The 21,742-nt window shown below is 39.6% G+C and overlaps 1 protein-coding gene across 4 annotated transcripts in view; it reads left to right on the forward strand.

Annotated features, from left to right (window-relative positions):
• The window catches only part of LOC117611668 (zwei Ig domain protein zig-8), a 213,035-nt gene that overhangs the window by 183,362 nt on the left and 7,931 nt on the right, over positions 1 to 21,742 (forward strand). For all 4 annotated transcript variants that reach the window (XM_034339716.2, XM_034339717.2, XM_034339714.2 and 1 more), the window contains exons 5-6: positions 13,883 to 14,010; positions 21,300 to 21,468. In XM_034339716.2, coding sequence (XP_034195607.1) covers positions 13,883 to 14,010; positions 21,300 to 21,468 — 297 coding nt within the window. The remainder of the gene's footprint in view (positions 1 to 13,882; positions 14,011 to 21,299; positions 21,469 to 21,742) is intronic.

Raw genomic sequence — 21,742 nt, forward strand, 5'->3', positions numbered from 1 at the left:
TAGCACCCCCTTTCAATTGACTTTAAAATCCCCAGGCAAACTTCTCATGCATAATAGAGTCACGTGGGTAAGTCACGTGACGCGAAAATTCTTGGTTCATGAAAAATTGCGGCCATTTTCATCACCACCATCTTACTATTCTAGACAACAACAAATAGATTTTAAATTCATCTAATCAATCACATCAATTCACCGTCGTGATTTATGTGGACAGTTCACTTCTGGCAGTTCTTTCTCCAAAAAAAAAATTGTTTTTCTGACTTACAACTCATGAGAAGTTAGTCTGGTAATTTTTCAGTCAATCGAAGGGGGGTGCTAAAAGGAACTCTTACCCCCATTTTTTTAAAAAGACCTACTTTCGAACCGGGGAAATTATCAATTAGCTTAAGGTATCAGTTTCGAAGATACGAATTTCAAATAGCGTAGTAAAATTATTCCGACCACGGTCGTTTAAGCAATTCCGTGTAAAAGCAAGGTCTGTTCCATGATCCTTGGTAAGATTCAAAGAGAAGCATCCAAAGCGTACAAGCAAGCGTAATATCTTGTCTGTGAGTGGAAGGAAACGCGCGAAGAGATAGTAAGCGAGCTTGGAGCGCGCACACATAGACCATGAAGAGGGGCAAAGTTACGAGTGGAGCAGGTCTAAACAGGCAAGACAATATCTGGCAGGCTGCCTTGCACCCTAGCTGGCAAAGTCAGCTTTGCTAGCTGTGGCAACGGCCGCACTGCTCCGCTTCGTTCCGCGCCGCGTGCTTGGATTTAATAACGCAAGTTTCGTCGGGGCCTGCGTTTCGTACATCTATAATGCTCGTCCTCCTTTCTCCGCCCACGAACGTCTTTGCCGAGACCAACAGCGATCTCGGCTACGCGTTAAACTAACTGCGATTAATTAGTACTGCGTTCGGCTCCGAACGGTCCCCCCACGTTTTCTGAAATTACGACCAACGCGAAGAAGAATGCGACGAGATAAGTGAGAAGGTGTATACGTTTATTGTTCCCCGCTATTGTTTACGGAGTATCAAGGGAAACAGTAACCCCGCGTTATTCATAGAGGAAAAGTGGAATGTTGGGATAAATCTGGTACCGTAATCGCAAAGTTTAAAGGGAAACATTATGCTTATTCAGAGCTCAGCTGCTGCTTTGATTCTATGATAATCCGTTCTGCTGTAAAGGGGAAGTTCAACGAAACTATCTTGTTTCGAAAATACAAAGCTGTAATCACGAGCAAAGTAGGAGGTTTTTGCTACTGGAATCGTGACTGGAAGGTAACAACGTTAATTATTTGGATAATGAAATGTTCATTTTTGGCCAGCCTATAAGGGTGACAGTAAATTAAAATAAATCGTTTGTTCATTGTGCGGGATTGTGAAGAAGGTTCGCTGAAGATAACGGGGGCGGAAGCTGGTAATTCTTGCTGGCACCGGGGCAAAGGTCAGCTGGCGTCCATTACGTAATTGCAAAATAACCGTACTCCGGAACACGGTCTGAAATTCCTGAAAAGAAGTACCGGCCTCTGGTATAATTAGCCTCGCGCTTTCTTCATTAACCGCTATATAATTAATCACAAAGCATTGAGGCTACCGTTTCTCCTTTAATAACGACAGCAATTGTTGTACAGCTGCTTGAAGGTAAATTTATGTTATTCGTTCCAATGTGCTTCGGTCACGAAACGAAATTAAAAATTTGGAAAATTCTTACCATGGGCTTTAGACTGCAACTAACCGAACGGATGATGAAAATCAATCATTAATTTTTCTTTTACAATTGAAACGATCAAATTACTGATCGAACAAAGGGTAAAATAAATATTTTAGCATATCCAGTCCACGGTCAACTGGTGAACTGTCCGCAGAATCAGCAATTACCTGGTTTTGCATATGCAAAATGTGTTTGCATCCTGGCCCGCAGAAACGTTGCTGCGGCCAGTCTGAACTTTACTGAATATTCTGAACTGCAGATAGACTCGCTGATCTGCATTAAATATAACCTTTCGCTTCTTCTTTTTTTATATATGGTTTTAACCCTTTGACTGCTGAAGATTCTAGACTTGAACGTTCTGTGTGTACGAAATAAGAATCAAGTCAATAACACTTATTACTTTTCCTTTTATTCCATTTCATTTCACAGTTTATTTTTTCATTTGTTTTTCTTTTTCAGTATTTTGTCATATCATTATAATATGATAACATGTGGCGTGTAATTAGTATTTTTGATAATTCGAAAGAAATAATCTATGGATGCAGATACGCGTCCATAGTCTGCACCGGTAGCTTTCATTGGACACATATGTGCATTATTTGCAGTGAAAGGATTAATATCACATTAGGTAGACGGTATAATAGCTACATCCGTTGGAATTGATAAAACTGCACAACTTTTAATTAAGATTTTCTGTCAAAGAATAATAAATTTGACTTGGCGAGTGATTAATCTTAACTCCATTAATTATATTTTATTCTTTATGATGTAAATGAGGAATTGTCTCTTTCCTTGAAATATGAAAAACGTAATATCGGTAAGAGTTTCAGTTATATTAACTGACGTACATGTAGGACCGGGGGAAGTGCTGGAAACGGAATGATGAAGTGAATATCACTGAAAATATTTCCTTCTCTCACAATACGAACGACCTCGTCTTGCGAATTAATCTTCTCGAATTTTCCCCGGTACGGTTCTTCCACGGAATTTTTGCAAAAATCGTCCATCTCTTCTTCATTTCCCGCAAACGTACTCGTACATACGTTAATGTAAAAAAATAGAGGAGTGTACCTGCAAGAAATTACTTGAATGAAAATTACTTTCGTACGGGAGCGAATTAATATCCGCTTCTTTGTGTAATTCGCTGCGTGAATTTATAAAAATGTAGGTCTCGTTTTATTAATTATGAGAAATCTTCTTATCGCGAAACAGAGTTAAAAAATCCAAAAATTCTTGGACATTACTATTGAAACAGTAAAACGTCTGCTTTAAGAGCGGCGATAATGCCATCTAAATCGTCGTCTACTTAAGGTCTCAGGCTACGTCGAAAGTGTTCCATAAAATAATCGTACCATTTAAGGAAATAGAAAGAAATTGTGGGAAGAAAAGTGGAATACTATAAGATCTATTTTTTATAAGTGCAACGTTGCACTTTTCAAGTAGTCAATTTGAAACAAATTTCAGAGATGATATCATCTCGTTGGATCACGTGTAGTGCACGCGTTGCTTACCCCCTTATTTACAGGGAATCGCGTATCTAACACGTAGATACGATACACGCGGTCGTAACTCGAGGTGAAACACGGTTGACCGAGTGGAAGGAGACAGGATTTAGCCAGACAATTTCTCATCGTGAGCTTCTTAGCGTCGAAGGTCCTCTGAAAGCGGAACGTTCAAGGCGCGGGTACGAGAGGGAAGACTCGAGATGGGAGAGGGTTTAGGGGCTGCTTCAGGCGGAGTAATGGCACCCTCTCGGTCCAGCGATGATAAAACACTTTAAACCAGCCTTTACGAGAGCTTCTCGGAGCAATATAAGGCGCGATTACCTATATTCCGTGCCAAAAAGATAAAACCCTCCGGAGACGACGAGTATACACGTACGCGAACTCTTCCGGTACGTCCTCCTCCTTTTCCCTGCGTTACCATCCCCCATTTCGAGGGTCTCGAGTCTCCGTTTGTTCTATATTAACCTCTTCAAGGTGTAACCTTGCTTGCAAGCACGTATAACCAACTTGAAGTGCTTCTACAGCTTCAAAGGGTACCCTTGATGAATATGGAACGCTGATTTTGATTTTGGTTAACGCTCTCTGATTCCAATTTATATCTTTTCCCAAGTAAAAATAGTACGGTTTGCGAAGCATCACGGGTGGGTTGAAATAGAAGCAATCTCCGGCGAGGACACGATTCGTAGAGAATTTTAGAGGCCCCGCAAACTCCTGGAAGGATCTTTCCTTCGAAGGATTCAGAAATGACAATTGGTAGGTTCAGATGCGAGACTGATACCGTTGGGACAACTCCGGCGAGATCCTTGATGCGACCTTTTACGAAATTGGTCAACAGAGAAAGTACCCATTCGTATGCTAACAATTTCAGCGAATTTCTAAAGGTACACTTCACGCTAGGATCAAACTTTTTTACCTTGGAACAATGTTGGTAAAGGGAAAATTGCGTTTCGTCGTAGAAAAATAAATTATGGTAATTCCTTGGTCTTATGATATTTTCAATGATCATCTAAGTATTAAGGCTAACAAGGATCTTTTCTGTTTGGAGATCATCAGAAGGTGTATTCCCTCGGTACACACGTGTGTTATTCATTTACACAGAAATTACGTGCACACGAATGATTCTCCACGTTGGTCCCTTCGTGTGCCAGTAAATAGGACATCCAGCACTCGGTGACATTACAAAGGAGGGCAAAGAAACACGTGCTACTGAAATATGTAGGTCGTACGATTTATCCAACGCTACGAGCCGCTCCACTTTTCTAAACTTACTTGACATCAACAACGACGAAAGACCCCGGTAATAATATTCGTCGCTCTATTTCCTGCTAAAGTGTCGCAGAATGTGTTACATCTGTAACACTCTGTGCGTTCTATCGTAAAGTGCATCAGAACGACCTTTTTCCCATATACAATTTGACTTGATAATTTATGTGCACTTATCACAGAAACATGTTTAAAAAAATACCAATTTTACTAAAACTTATTGCATGTAACCGAGGTACTAACTTCGTAACTCGTGTTAGTAGTTCGGCATCGCGTGTAAAGCGAATTTAATATTTGTCAGTACGGTTAAGGAACTTGGTTCATTACGGAGAGAAGCACGTTACCGAAGTTTCGAACTTTCATTAAGAACGTAAAGAAATTCGTTTCTGTTTAAGGAGAACAACGGCAAAGGAAAGAACGATGTTCCGTGTAACGTCGCGGAACGGCGAACGACTGTCTGTCCATCACGGGACAATAAAGAGAAGCGATAAAATGAAAATCACAAATGACTGATAAAACCCAGGCTTGGTTTATTCTACGCTCAATGGAACGTCTTTTTTCTCTTTTCGCTTTGTTGCCGGCGTCTTCTAGCCGGTTGGGTTTATAAAGACTCGTCTTATCAGCGGACGTGCTCATCTTCTAGTCGTTAGGCATTCTTCTCCGTTTCTAACCGAGCATTCCTTCTCTCGCGTGTCCAGGGTCGTTAACGGACCGAGTGAATTCTGGATTTCTCGGAGCTCCCACAAAAGCAAACCTCTTTTTAATGCGTGTATTATCTTTTCGCGACAAAGAGACGAGGTGTTTTAAAGGGGAACGAACTTAAACGTTCGTTCGTCATAATTTTAGATAAAATATTAATCCTTTTCTTTCTATCCGGCAAGGGGGAGTCGTAACTTTAAAAGTGACAGTTCAATTTTCTCAAAGTATCGAGGCGACGTTTAATTTCATTCGAAATTTCCTCCGGCACCTCTGGGTTGGTAATTAAATCAGTAGCAAAGCTGGCGAGGCGGAAAACAAGAAAGGAACCTGAGCTCAAATCCTTTGCTTTTCTCTTTCGTAGAGGAATAATAAAAAAATAAAAAAACAGTGATGGATGTTGACGGCAAACTGTAAAACATCTCGATTTTTGCACGATTAATCGAAGCCAGGTCAGAGGAGCGGCAGGAATCGCGCTTAGCTCCAATTAGGTCTTTCTAGGGACTTCCGGAGACAAGAGCAATCATTGTCTTTGAAAGTTTCGTCCGTCTTTGAGAAACGTCACAATGTATCTCTCCACCGTTCTTCTTTCGTTCCTCCTCCCCTTTCTTACCCTTTCTTTGATTCCGTCTGAACTGGATTCCATCTGAACTTTCTCGAGGTTCTCCAACTGTTGGAGTCATATTTTATGCCGACTCGTTTCGCGGCTCCGTGAACGAACAATAACGCGGAAGATTTCTGTAAGACAGTGTAAGAATCCCTGTGAAAGTGGTGCAATTGAAGTTAGTCGCTGGATATCGGTTTCGTTGCACGATTAACCAGTTTTCTTGTAACAAAAAATACCACAAATTCTATAAAATATTAATGTGACTGTAACGAGTGAATGCAAATTAATCTATTGAGTTTTGATTGAAAAAGTTTATTTTGTTCGATTGGTACAACTTAGTTGTGATTTGTTGAATTTAATTGTAATAAAAGTTTATTTTGTTTGATTTGTACAACTTACAATTAGTGTAGGATGGTGTTGTAAGTCATAAAATGTGGAATTTACGATGGTGTGCCATTTTTCCATCTAAGATTTAACTTTGCTTGCTTTACCTTTGTGAAATTAATAAGTGTAAGTGAAGAATGATTATGAGTACGACTCGAGGCCGGCTGGAGTCACGAGTGTTTGATCATTTTTTGAATGAACCGATAAAATAGAGAGAAGCGTGCCAACTAGAGTTTTTTGTGGCTGTTAAGGGTTGACGCAGGTGTCGACCTATGGCAGTTTCCGACCTCGCCAGGAGCAGGCTCCTGAGATCATGAAGGTTAATGTGTGCACGGAAAGAGAAATCTTTCCGGGACCGCCAGGCTACCGGTGAAACCGGCAGAATCGGCATTGCCCTTGAGGCAGGGATAATCCCTTAGCCCAAACATTCGGATTAATAGCGAGCGGCGGCAGCCGTGTCGAAGCGCGACAATACATTCATTCGTGCTTGAGCCTTCCTCGAAACAATATCGAGAATAAAGAGATTCATTAGACAAACGACCGTAAGTGACTCCATCGGTTTCGGTAGAAGTTGAAATTTTTGCAAAAGCCTCGCATTGTATCTCGGTCTGTCGTTAGTCTGCAACAACTTGCACGAGCAGCTATATAAACTTTGTTGGCGTAAACTTTGATGGATCCGTCGACGGCAGCGAATATTAGCGTAGTTTGCGAAGACACGACGCATCCCGCGTAAGTGGTGAATTAATGAGAGAAACAAGCCGTATTGTTCGCGACACAGTTGACGGTTAAATTGCTAATTAGCGGAAACCTGGCAACTCGAAGTGTTTCGTTAATTCCGACAGCGAATTAATTTATCGTTTCGCTATTTAAACCGCGAATTAATCCCGTCAGAGATCTTTTTTTTTTCACGTCCACCTTTTTTTTCAAGCGGTACTAGTAAATTTTTATTTCCAAATAAAAAGAAACAAATCACCGATCAATGGAATTTCTGCTTCGTAGACAACATTGAAGATTTCCGGAAATCTATTCTTCGTCTTACCATGAGATGGAACATATCGAACCCATTCTATCCATTTCTCGCTCAATTGGAAAGATCCTGGAGATAATATGTCTGAAGGTTTTTCTGAAAATTCTCACTGACACAGGATCCACGTAAAAATTTAACCCTCCTCCAATTTATCGACTGCGAACGATGCACTTCTTAATATTTAACAAATTTCGCTCTGCGATCCATTTTACTCGCTGTTCCCAGGAAATACGCGCGACGTATCGACGTGCCGATGAGTGAAATATGAAAATAATATTATACAGTTTCGACGGCAATACCGTGGAGGAAAGTAAAAAAAAAAAAAGAGAAATACGTCGAAATGATAGTTATACCGACAGCTTCCGTGCAAATTAAATCCCATTGCGAAAGGTATAGGATTTGACGTGGGAGGGAAGGATGAGGAAAGCATCGTGAAAATGAAAAAGCTGAACAGACTGATACGCCGATAATATTAATTGAAATTTATCAGCTACGTAGCGAGATATTGGAATGCTCGCTTAGTCAACCATATTTTATTTAAAAACATCCTTGTTTCACAACTACGACCGATCGATAATTGTCTAATTCTTTCTTTTCTATAATGATGTATAGTAATTAATAACAGTATAATTGCTAATTCGATTAAACGCGTTTGTCGCTTCAACACTCGTGATATTTATTAAAGTATTAAATAATTCATCGATGCGCAGTTTCGGAAGAATAGCTCACTCGTTCAATGGTGCACAGTGTGCAACTATGTCTGCTGAAATTTTAGCGTGTCTGGCAGCTCGTAAAGCTTCGACGTCACGTACATACATCCACGTTTATGTCCTTTGTACAGTTTGTTTCGCATGGCGCGATCGTTCGTCGAGCATGTTATACGATCGCGACCAACTATAAAATAAAAAGAAAAAAAAGGAAACTAGTGGAGATGAAACAAGATGAAGTGCAAAAATGTAGATGAACAACTATGTATATTTTTAAGTAAATATTTTTTACTATTGTATGGTGTTAATATAGAAATAACACGAGGATCTTTTCATTGAGCCATTCCATGATTCTCTTTTTGTTGTTCGGAAAATTAATAGTCGTTGAGAAGAAAAAGCTCTCTCCCATTGCAAGGGTGCATCCGATGGGAGTACGACGAAATGACAGTTTGCGTTGTCCTTTAGGAACATGTTCTAACAAAGGTTCGCGAATATCTTGGCATAGAACGAATCACGAGAATCCAGGCTTTCAAGTATTCTGCAGGACGTCTCTCTGATTAGGTATGCACCCACGTAACTGCCCTTTGGGGATTTCGCGACAGGAGCATCTCTATATACGTGTCGTCGGGGCATAAAGTGTAGTCGGTTGAAAGCTGGAAAAAGACTGTCTTGCATGGGGCGGTAAGACAACAATATACCCTTTTTCTTTTTTCGTTTACTTTTGATTGAACTCGCTTGCTTCCCAAAAGAAAATGTAAACGACGTCTTTCTGTTTGCCCGAACATCCTTGTATCCGTCCTATCGATCGTGGCAATGTTTCTGCTTCGACAAAAATGTTTCCTGTCCTAATAGAAACAAAGAACTGCTCTGTATATTTACGAAATTTGTAAAACAAATTCCTTCTTTATTGAAATCAATGAGGTATCTAAATGTTTAATCGTTTACCTTCGTGCGATTAAAGTAGGCGAAGAAATGGAAAATTTTTTCTTTAAGAAGGATGTGTGTCAATGACCTATAAAATCGTCCCTTTATCGTATACTTTTCAGCAAAGATTACACATCACACCCATACGAAATTGGGGCTACGTTCAATCTTTTGATTCGATAAAGGGAGGACGAACAAATTTCAATTTCCTGAAATACAACCATTCCCGGTATATCGGGATGGTCTTATTTCCATATGTAAGGTCGAACCTTTTGACTGTAAGCAACCCTATTCGAACACAATTTCTCGTTCCCGCCCATCCATGATATTTACAATTTACTAGAAAATAGAAGGCGCTTGGAAATGGATACTTTTCGATAGAGAAACGAAACTAGAAAAGAATATACGAAAACGCAACGAGCACAAAGAAATTGAGCATAGAAATAAGAGATGAAGTAACGATAGGAAAATGATAGCCAAGCTTTTAGCATTAAATGACGAACGTTATCTTTTGCAACGGTCGTTGCTAGAACGACGAAAACCGTGTAGCAGAATTTAGGACGACCAACGGGGCTGCGGAATATTATTTTTCAACAGCCTCGGTGGAAGTTTGTTTTTTAGCAACTTTTTATCCATGGGTATTGTACTTTCTAAACGCCTGGATTCTTAATTCTGTGTATTGTTATTTATTTATTTATTTAGCTTTAGTTATCTTTTATTTATTAACACCTTAAAATGCAATCTGCATATTTTAAATTTAAAAATTTGGAGCTCCAATTAACGATCTTAAGAATCCAATTTTGCTATCCGTTTTTAATCTCGCGAAAATGTTAGAACTTTCTCGGGAAAACAAACCACGTGAGGAATAATCACGATAAGTGGTTTGCCGCGATACGTATGTGAAACCTACATAGATACACTTCGCAGCTTGTTTCCATGAAACCATGCTGAAGAATATCGACGCGAATGTATAATTTCGTTTCATCGCAGTCGTTCGCGCTTCGCGGAGCGTCTAGGAGCTGCCTCTTCGCGTTGAAAATTCGGCTCGTCCAAGCGAAAAACTGTCGACCGTGGGGAACGTCGCCTCGAAATAGCGATGCTCGAACTACGACGATAAGCAAACTATCTTTCGAACGTAAAACCAAGTATCCATTTCGTTTCTCGGTCGTCGAGAACGTAAAATGAAACGAATCTCGATTTCGCCAGTGAGTAATAATTTAAGAAATTAACCACAAGGAAATGTATATTAGCTGAGAAAAGTTCAGAAGTTGAAATTTACATGCAACAGTAATTGTACCTTTCTAACTGTTAGTTGCGTTCAAGTAGCACTTTCGTTGTAGTATCGTGAGATTTCTAATTAGTTGACTTAAACAGTCTCGAGTAGTGCAATTTTGAACTCATTGCTCTGGTTTATTTCTTCAATGAATCTCTGATTACCATCAGTTCAATGTATCGTACAGTCTATTTATCTAGGGTTATCGATTATCAGAAACTTTAGTCGTCCAAAGGGGACAGATCCCCTTAGCAGTTTCCAATAATCGACGTTTCTATGTACAATTCTCGACGGAACTTCGTCGAGTAATAGATTCCCCTTTCGATATTTGACGAAAGGGTAGGCAAATCCGGGGCAGTTCGATGCCTTTGGGACAGTTATTCTAGCGCCCCGGGCGAGTACACGAAATTAATCTGCATAAAATATTCTTAGATAACTAAAACTCTTCTCCGAGTTAAAAGAAGCTTCAACACGGACGATGAAAAGAATTGCGAAAGTTTACGGTCGAGCTGGTAGCAAAGGCAAAGAAAAGCTTTTGCATTCTGTTCGCAGAGTCTGACGAGAAATCATTGCAACAACCTCACGTGCGAGAACGTTTACGATTCTCAAATGTAAACTCGGTAGTTCATAGTTTGTCTCGAATCGTTTTGTCCTTCCAAGAAACCTTCCTAGCGACCCACTTTGCCGAAACGAATGAGCTTTCTAGAAGATATTCCTTCGTCCTCTTGTAGATAATAAATTTTATTCGAACCTCCTAGTTGAGAATGTTTCTTTGTTTACGTCGTGATACACTGACGGAATATTTTAAGGAAGAGATAGGGGTAACTGCATCTTCTGGGAAATTTGGTTTAACGAGTGCTGTGGAAGTTTCTTTTAAAAATTTATGACTCTGTTGTTGTTGCTGTATTCCAGATTAATGCTGGTTGTTCCCATTTTTAAATTATTTTCAATTCTTAATTAATGAGTATTTATTACCCATAACAAATCAACGTTTCAGCCCTTTGAGCGATGTAATATCACGATATTCATTTAATTAATTAATTGCAAATGATTTACACATATCGGATTTACGTATGCGCGACATTATTTTCATCAGTAGCTGTCGTGTAACAAACTCGATAAACTCTGCATTAATTCAACGCGTACGAAATTAATGCCATGTTAATTAAGCAAAGACAACAACAGGTGGGATTATAGAAGCATCGTTTTGCTTCCAATTAATGTAATGATACAACTCTTATATTTTGGATCATTATTCATTACATAATCGCTTTAATTTAGTGCAATTTACATTTTCGATTTATTCTCTCTATGATCTATCTGTCCATTTCTCTGTGTCCAATCCCCTCCATGTGACTCCTAGAAAGTCTGTTCTTGCTAAAGGTATCAGGTCATTGTGGACGGTGCTTTATTTAGGTCGAGTGTCAACAACGAAGCAAGCAAGTACGCTTTGTGGACTCCTCAACAAATAGCATCCCTAAGTACAAAAGCGTAACACCGTACGATTGACGACACAGGGATCAATGATGCCTCTGCCTCGATCGAACACCATTGAAATTCTACCATTGATAGTCAACACTATTCCAACATCTTCTTTATTTAATTGACGGAAATTCCTGTGATATACAGTTTGCATCTTCATTTTAGTTATATATATCCTTTGATATTTCTTTAAAATTTTTGCAAGAAATTCAGAGCTGATGTATTTTAATTGAACTATACAGATTCTGTAATACATTTTCTCACATTACATCAAAGAGAAATACTGCTACGAAGCCATTGAAATTTATATAGTAAGTCGGAATGATTTCTCTCGAATGGAGCTGGTCCATATTTCGTGTGTGCCAATATTGACTACAATACCATTGTATTATAGCAGATTATTCAGTGTCACCGGAAGATTAATGCTCTATCTAGATTTGTATCAATGGAGCCCAAACAAAAGACCCGTGTCTCTACTAATATTCATGCATCAAAGCTTTCCGATACATTTGTGTACATTAAAATGAAATATCTTTACATAGTATGGTCAATATCGTTACCACACTAAGAGAGAAGGAATTGAAGACACTTCCAAGTAGTATAAATCATATTGGTCAGACATCGGTACGCTATATCGACAGCCCAATTTTTCATAGATCACTAATAAATTCAATCAACGATATGAACTTCAACGATGATACTTAGAATTCGAGTATTGAAAATCCAATCAGTTTCTCTCGTCGACACTTCTTTCTAACAAGCTGAAGGACGAATCAGAAGTGTCCAACCTCTCGTTGCTACGTACAGTTCGGTCGAGTAAGGGCACTCTTAGTCCACTAATTAGAATTTTAAGGGGATGGGTACACCTTTTTCAAAGTACCGGACTAAAATCGTGTACGAGGGCCAATACGTGATTCGAATCCACGCGGACGGCGTCGTCCGACCAGTTCGCCTCTCATTTGCGGTTAACCAACGTTAAAGCGTTTCGCGTATATCCCTGATATCGATCAGCTTTCGCTATATCCCGGACAAGTGATTTGGTCGAGGAAAGGTCGGGCGAAATTAAAGGAGAAAAAAAATCTGTGATCAAAATGGAAACAGGACGAACGAGCGAAAATCGGAGAATAAAAATAGTAAACTGAAAAATTGTTGTTCGAAAAAATTTTTTTATTCATCAACTTCTATATATTTTAAACCTTGATCGTAAAAAAGATTTATATTGCAAAGGTGAATAGTAAATATAATAACATTTTTTATTGTAGAGGAGAATAAAAATATGATGTTATATTTGGAAGCTTTGTAGCGTACCGACAGACGGAAATACCGGTTCAGTTTTCTTTTGCAATCCGAGAGCTTAAACGATGACAAAGCGGGATGGGAGAAGCGTACGACTCCGTGAATAATAAAAACGGCGTGCAACGTCGAACAATGTTCGATTCAAAGGTGTTCTCTTAAACCACGATAAACGTGCCCAGCTTTTGCTACGACCCCGGATCAACGACATGGCCGCTCGCGAAAATATCGAACAAAAACGATGGTAGAAACATCAAATGAAAGATTCCAAAAAGAACGTGGTAAAGATAAAGATTAAAATGTACATTTTTGACATACTTGCATATATTATTTGAAATTTTAAAATAAAGGAAGAAGCATCATGGAGGTAAGAAAATGGAAGGAAAGGTTGCCGTGAAGGGGTCATAACTATCTCTGATATCATCTACTGCACAAAGCCGTAAAGTACGGTGCCCGGTTATTTCGGTCAATCCCCGAAGAGGAGGCCGTCCGGAAAATATTCACATCGATCTATACCGAGTGACCTCTTCCCTATCTTTCTACGTTGTGCACCATACGCTCGCACATGTACACACGCATCGCTTTTACACAACCGTACAGATTCGTTCACCCTAGCCAAAACTCTTTTTCCCTTCATCCCCGTTCGACTATCTTCTTCTCTTCCTCGCTAACCTTTACCGACCTCTTCCTCCTTCTAGCTGTCTCGCTTACTCTCGACCATCAGAGATCCAACTGTTTCCGTGTCTCTTTTTCTCTTTGACGATACACAACGCGCCGGATACTACATATGAGCCACTTCAAAGTGCTCTTTCGAGCTGCGTACAAGGGCCAGGTCAACCGCATCGCTCTTCGGTTCCTCGAAAGGACACAAAACGGTCCGGCGAACCGAATCGACTATAAATATCGGCCTGGCCAGCATTTTTCCACCTGATAAATATGTAGAAGGGTTATTGGTTATTTGAAAAAAATTCGAAGACTATACAAAACTGATAGATAAATGCGATGAAAATTTGTATTTTTCAGAACCGAAAACGGAGATCCTGGGTGCTCCGGATTTGTACATTAACCGAGGCAGCACGATCAACCTAACGTGCGTAGTCCTGCAAAGTCCAGAACCTCCAGCCTACATATTTTGGAACCATAACGATGCTGTGAGTATACTATTTTTTTTTTTTTTCACGAAGGCGAAAACATGCCCAACAAAACGCACCGCGTTCATAATTCAAGAACAAGAGCAAATACGAAGACATCGCGAAACTGTAATTTATAACCGGGACGGCTTGCACCGATGTCAACTTTGCGCGAGGATAATTGATGGTGATAATAACTCTTGAGAGCCTTGCTGCCGGCTGATATCTTGAAACTCCCATCCTGAGCGGGAGTAAAGTGAATTTTCAGTTTCTGCTTTAACGAAGTTACTTTAGAATTTTCGACGTCGTCTGAAATCCGTTCCTCGCTCGGGATTAATTTGCTTCCTCCTCCCCTCCGGTTCGTTTTTCTTTTTTCTCCCTTTTATATCCTGTCTGCAACTTCCATTACTTCGTGCTGATCTACTGAACGCAACTAAACTATCGATAGAAAGTTTCAAAGGATGATTATACGTGATTTTTCTCCACCGCTATCTAGCTATTATTTTTCTTTTACGTAGAGGGTGACATACCCCGCGAAATCAGAAACAATTACCACATCATATCTATTCAAGTAGAGAAGTCTATAAAACAATTAGCACACGGTCGACCGTTTGCCAACGAAGGTGCAATAAATTTCGATAACGTTGACGTTACGAACCGTTATATCCTGAACGGTGTGCAACTGATAATGGTGCTTGTGAGACACCATTAGACTCATTAAGTCTGGCCAACAACTACGGGATTCGCTAGCGAGCGGAAGCTGTAAGCTTTAAGATGAATTCCACCGGTGCATGATTAACGCATGAAGGCGAAACAGGCTTGCAACTGTTCACGAGACAACGGGGACCGTGGTAATTTGCAAAACGATAGTAGGACCATGCATTCATTCTAACGAGCCTTGGTTGCCTTCCCAGATATTCGTATAAATATCCTTTGCGAACGGTAATGTGCACCTCCGCACATGCACGCGTGTCTTCGAATGAATTTACAGTTCACGAGTTCCTTTCCTTAATAAATTGCCGCAATTTTAATTCATTCGGATTAAAATAAAATAATTTCCATTTCGAAACGGTTCGAAGAAACAATGGGATAGAATCTTACCCTCTAGCAGTGATTTAACTGGAATTTTGTAATTAAATCTAGATAACCTGAGCAATTAAGGAATAACGCTAAGATTGTAGAACTTTCGGGTACCTACCAGCATGAACTGACCACATTCTGAGGGATGATCGTGGCTAATTTGTCTTTGAATCTGCTTCACCATCTGCGTATTACGGTTTCCATTGCTATCAGTAATTCCGCGCTAATTATTTGAATTTAAAATATAAAGAATGTATAGAAATCAGAAGAAAAAAACGAAGTGGACATCAGTCAGAGTGACGATTCCAGGCGAATGCAACGATTGGCAAAAAATGACGGAGGTGTTAGCGTCGAAGATGGTTTTGTAGGTAGAGCGATAAGGAAGGGAACTGAAATCGTCCCATGGGAACGAAGTGAAATTGCAATCCTTCGATGATAAGCTAGGTGGATCGATCGATCCACGCGACGAAACATTTTCCAGCCGCAAGGAATCCTCGGAGTTCGCTGGGGTTTCCTCTTACGCTCCAATAAACCTCATCCCTTTGATTTCGATTGAATTTCGAGACGGTGTCTCTCTGTTCCATCCACGTGCAACCAGGAACGTGTGTTTTGTCGAGAGGTTGCCCCGGCTGTATATCTGAGGATTTGTCTCTGTGCAGCGAGGCCGCGTACGTGTGTGATGCCACATCCGAGCGTATATTTCTCTGTACATACGCGTTTGTAAATAGAGAAGACCAGGTTGCTTGCAATTAAATTGACTTAACAATTTGCCGGTTGCCTTTTCACCCGATCCCAACGAAACCAGACGTGTCTCGTGTAGCCTCCTTTCTTTCCTCGATATTTTTACGTGTCGAGATTCAGCTCGCTGGTGTCGACGTGGAACCTTTTCAAATTGATCGTCGATTCAGAGTTTCTGTGAATCGAAATTTTGTAGATTATTCCAGGGTTAAATAAGAAAAGATCGTCTTTAATTTAATTAGAAATTTTCGACTTTTCGAAAGCGTTAAGTTTTCCAAATATTTTCTAACTTTCGAAAATGTTGACAAAGTTCTTAAAGTTTTAAAAATTCCCTTTTTAAATATACAGTGTTTCCGTGTACTCATTGTGTTCTCCTCGACGAACCAATAGCAGCTAACAGTAAGGTCGAAAGAAAATGGAGCTATAAAACTTCATTTAGTTTTTCGCTTCTATGTTTACAAGGGAACATAAATTACCTTGTTTAGGAAACCGAAAGTTCACAATATCCAGAAGGAAATTCTGCCTTCTACAGACAAGGAGATACACAAGGATATCCTTTCGACTAAAAGGGATTCGAGGTTAACTGATCTTCCTCTTGAAATTTCCTACTTATTACTTTATATCCTACATTACTACTGCAGCGGTGCTCGTCGATTCGTCTGGTTACATTTCATTAGGTGATTTTTTAGGTCACCGTTCTTTTTCGTTTTTAGGAAATATTCGAAAGTGTGTCATCGACAGAGGATACCTGGACTCTTTTGAAATCGTCGAATTTCATGGTTCAAATATTTATTTTTTTTTTATCTGCAAATATTTGAGAAGTATTCCAATTATACGTCTCTTATTTCATCGACAAATAAAAGAAAATCGATATAACATTCTGTGAATGCTGCTTTTATTTCATCACGGATACAGCAATTAATACGATTCGATGCTTTCAATCAGTTTAATCGCATGAAATCCTATTAAGGAATTGATAAATTATATAGAATATCGCGCTTTATTTATGTGGCGATCGTGGACGATTGCCAAAAAGGCAGAGCAAAGACGCTGCCAAATCGCTTTCCACGGTATTAAAGAGACCCAAATAAAAGCGTATCTCATGGATTTGTAACTTTCGTGTGTAACAATGAACCAAAAATCTCGATCAATAGGGTCGAACTCACGCTATAAGTTTACCTTGCGTAATTAATACATTAACCCCCGAATATAGGGAGACGGGTCAGCGATAAGTCAGACGTAGGAAAGGTATGCAATGATGTTTTGAATAAAATTAGATCCCAAATTTTTTCAAATAAAATTTGTCCACAATAAATAAAAGTACATAGTGTCGAAAAGATAGAATTACCAATATAAAAAATTAAAAGCATCCTATTGAAAATTACACTGATTTCGCGTAAGTAATCCAAACTTTCCACTCGTCGTAATCGGTTCTTGTTTATCGTTTAAGTTCCATCGTTCCAGCAAACTTTGCGAAACTTAAACCGATACGATAAAAGTTCGAGCTTCTTCGATTTCGACTGGATGTAACCTTCATCGGGAAAGTTTCGCGTGCCAGACAGTTTTCGATACCGTTAACGTAAGCCTTACTCCCATTAACAGCATATCGTGCTTGCTTTCGGATTATGCAAACGACATAAATATTCATAAGCATTTACATAAGTAAATTCAAAATTTTCTTTTTCCTGGTTTACGTTGATACCGTGCATAAATATAAGCAATTCCCTTAAAGGCATTAACAGGAGGAAAAAATTGCACAAAGGAAGAATTACATGCACTGACGGTTTGGTAATAAAAATTCACAGGTAAATCTTGCATTAATCAAACTGATTTATTTAAAATTCTACAAAGAAAGGCATTTATATCGGTCGTTAATAATGTTGTAGTTGTAAAATTATTCATTTATACAAGAATAAGAAAAGAAAAATGTGGAAGCTTTGACAATCAACTCGCTTACTTAATTCTTTTATTTTGCGGTGAAATCTTACGTGACTTTAATCGTTTACAAGAATAAAAGAAATTTGAACGCTTCTACCGTTCGTCGATACTTCCGTGAAAAAACAGGAGGGTATTTACTCTGCGACACTCTGGTAGCAGCGTTAATTGCGCCTCACTCACAGCAACACACGGAGGAAAAACATTCTTTTTCTGTAGGACAGGGCACACAGTCGACGACAGCGTGCTTTATTTACAACTGTTTACCTGTCGGATACAATTTCAGGCTCGGGTGTCTGTAAAAAAGCACGGAACTAGTCCTCGAGAGGGAAGGTCGAAAGCTCGTGTTATCTTCATGCGTGACTTGGCGTGAAAGCGTCCTATTTTCCGGCATCGAGCACGACAAATAAAGGTGGACACATTTCATCGCCTTTTGTTACCCTCCTCCCTTTCTCTTTCGACGATGTAACTTCGGTTTGAAAGAGAAAAAAAAATCTAACGACGATCACGCTCGCGATCGCGTGAAATTTCGTGGAAAACGACTACTACATTGTTAGTCGTCGAATAAAAAGTGGAAAATACGAGGCGAGCTTAAACGTTCCACGGGAAAATATTGCAACCAAGCGACGAAGAAACTGTTATTGCTCTCCAATTTATTAACGCTCTAACAAAGCGCTTGTCAACGTAAAATCGAGCTACAAAATTGTAAACGTTGGGCACAGAAAGGTTACAAAAATTGTCATCAACCGAGCGTTTTCTTTGAAACGTGCCACATACCCCTGGGGCATCAGTGCAACATTAATTTTTTATCAAAACAATATCAGCAATCCGAAAGAATCATCTCAGAATTTTTACAGAGTATGATTCTTTAATTAAAAAAAAAAAAAATCCATGACTCTTGGATGAATTCGAACACCGGTGTGTTTGATGTTCCTTTTGTTTCCAGCTGACACAGAAACATTGCCAGGGCACGGGCACAAAGGTGTAACAAGAACTTTGTGCACCAGTAATAATATTAGCGGGTAACATCGATTTTATGGAAACACCGTATTTTTTCTTTTTTTTTTTAACTTTTCAAACGGGAACGATGAGGCTGGTGAGAAATCGCGAAATAAAAGCCAATCTCGCGTTGCAGCGGCGAACAGCTTGTATCTCCGTCGACCCCCAACAAATGAGGAAACAATTGGACCACGAAACTAGAACTATGTTTTGTGGAAAATGAAACAGCACACCGGACGAAGGAAACGCCTTGTTTTCGCTGTTTGCACTTTCGCTCTGGATGTTTCATACAATTTCTGGGATGGAAATTTAGATGACATCTTGCGAGGCTGTCGTGCTATCAAAATCCCCTTTTGCACATAAATTTCATTATTCCTTACTCGATGTTATTATAGTGAATTCGGATAAAGAAAAAAGAATATTCTAAATGTAAATGATTCAAGTGCTACAACAAATTGAAACAATATTTAAGAATCCTAATACTTTCTCACGCTCTTATAACTTTCTCAATATTATCCTGGTCCTATTCATTAAGAACCGCAAGAATTAAGTCGAATACCTCGTTGATATCCGTTGAGATAAATTGAAGTTCGAGTAGCAAGTTTTCCGTGTCTCTAAATCGAGTCGGTGTAATAAAGAGAATCGTTCGAGTGATCCTGAAGGATTCAATCAAAGCTTGAAAGGCTATCGATTTAAATGAAGTAGATAAATTAAGATGGTAGCTGCGGGGCAAAGGTCGCACGACGAAGCGACAAGAGGAGAGACGAAGGGGAGGAAAAAGAAAAATGTAGAAAGAATGGGGGACAAGGGAGTCGTTATCAGGGCACGGGAGAAGACTGATAAGACAAAAGTAGTAATGTGCTGGGTGGAAAGCATTCCAATGGACCATTGAGTCCAAGATGTTCCATCGGATTTGTCGAGGATCCCGTGGGATCTCGATTTCTCCTATGAACGCGTAATGAGGCTGACGAGACTCTCCTCGCTTCCTTCCCATTTCCATTTTCTCTTTTCGGGGTCATACCAACTCTCTCGTTCCGCACGCGTTTAAAACTTGCCCGAATTACCGACTCCACGATGCAGAGAAAATTATCTGGTTCGTTGAATCGCACCGCATTCTCCTCGCCGACATCGAATAGAGAACTTGGAAATCTGACGGTGTCAAATTTTGACCTCCTCTTTGACCAATCTCCACCATTTCGTCCCTCTTTTATGATTTTTCTCGTGCCATTTTCATGTCTTATTGGAGAACGAGTCGTATCGTTTTTACGAGTTCTTCCTCAACTTGTTTTCATAGGTTTCAGATTCAAAATACTTTTATATTGGAAGAAGAGTTAGTGAACTTCTTTAGGTACCGTTGTTCGGTGGTATGCATTATTCTATGTTCTCCTTTGAAGTTCTCTCGCGCTCACTTCGTGTTTTTAATTTCAAAAGTTCCACCTGATACCAAAGCACTTCGGCGAAATTCTTTTTCTCGAAGGAAATCTTCTTAACATCTTCGTGGCTGCATATTTCATCAGGATTTTTCATTCTGTACATCGAGTAATTAATTTTGTAGTGCGAAACGGAGGTGTAACATACATGTACAGAGATATTAGTGATACAGGGATGTAAGGGATACAAGGGAGAGAGCTAACGTATCGAACACGCCAGTTAGAATTTTTTCGTCCGAAAATTGCATTTTCACATTTAGTTAATGAACTCTAAAATGTTCAACTCGGACAGTGTATGCCAGTTTTATTGTTTACCTGTTCTACTTATATGTGGATCCGTAAGTGATACAAATCATTAGGCCTTGAATTATTACCTTTCGATAATGAAATTTTTTATAGCAATTTGTTAATGAACTCTAAAATGTTCAACTCAGACAGTGCATGCCAGTTTTATTGTTTACCTGTTCTACTTAGATGTGGATCCGTAAGTGATACAAATCATTAGGCCTTGAATTATTACCTTTCGATAATGAAATTTTTTATAGCAATTCTTTTGGTCATAACTTGAAGACAAGTTTCAAGGTATTCCTTGAAGAATACCCCCTGCAGATATTTCTAAAACGGGGTACGAGAACAACGCACCGAAGGCTCGAGTTTCGGATGATTTATTTAGAAATTCGTCTCGGCTCTCACGACAGCTCTACTTCTCTCAGCCTTACAAACGAACGTCAACCCTTGTAACCCCTGTTAAAGAAACACTCGCGAGTAACTTCAACTGGAACAAGATAAACAGAACCTTTACATAAGTCTACAGTGTGTATCGTAGCACGTTTTTGTTACCCTTTTTCAATCTTTATGTACAGTCTCATGCAACTTCAATTTTTTAATTACAAAAAAATGTAAAAGAAGTACCTGACTATCCTTATTTCTACTTACACCGTAGAAGAAGAATTAATATTGTCGCCGTGTACTCCCAAGAGCTTATCTTCCTTCATTCTTGGCTGGTTCATCCGCTGAATAAAAGGGAGGAAAGTCGTTACGAAGATCCTATTTCTTATTTCTCGTCAGACTTGAACAGTTTCGAAGCACAACTGTTCACTGAAAGCATCCTTCCGTTCTTTGTTGCAGATAATCAGCTACGACTCGACCAGAGGTGGCGTATCCGTGGTCACCGAGAAGGGTGACACGACCACTAGCTTCCTGTTGGTACAGGAAGCGAAACCATCGGACTCCGGCCGATATACTTGTAATCCAAGCAACGCTCAACCAAAGTCTATCACCGTTCACGTACTCAACGGTGAGTGATTTGCGAATTTCTATATTTCACATTCTCTTCAACGTCGTGTACTTAATTATTCTTTTGAAAAATATACCTGTATATAATTTCACGATGCCGCTGGGTTGACCTGAGATCGAAGATAATATAGGATGCCAGCGGGAACGCCACGCTCCGCTCACAACCCCCACAATAATTAGACTTCTCCTACGCTTACCCTTTGCACCCAAATGTCAGCCTCAAAGTCACCCACGAGATTCTAATTTTTAACGTCCTGTAATAAAGTCGATTAGCC

The sequence above is a fragment of the Osmia lignaria genome, chromosome 10 (genome assembly GCF_051020975.1).
Source record: "Osmia lignaria lignaria isolate PbOS001 chromosome 10, iyOsmLign1, whole genome shotgun sequence".
Taxonomy (NCBI): domain Eukaryota; kingdom Metazoa; phylum Arthropoda; class Insecta; order Hymenoptera; family Megachilidae; genus Osmia; species Osmia lignaria.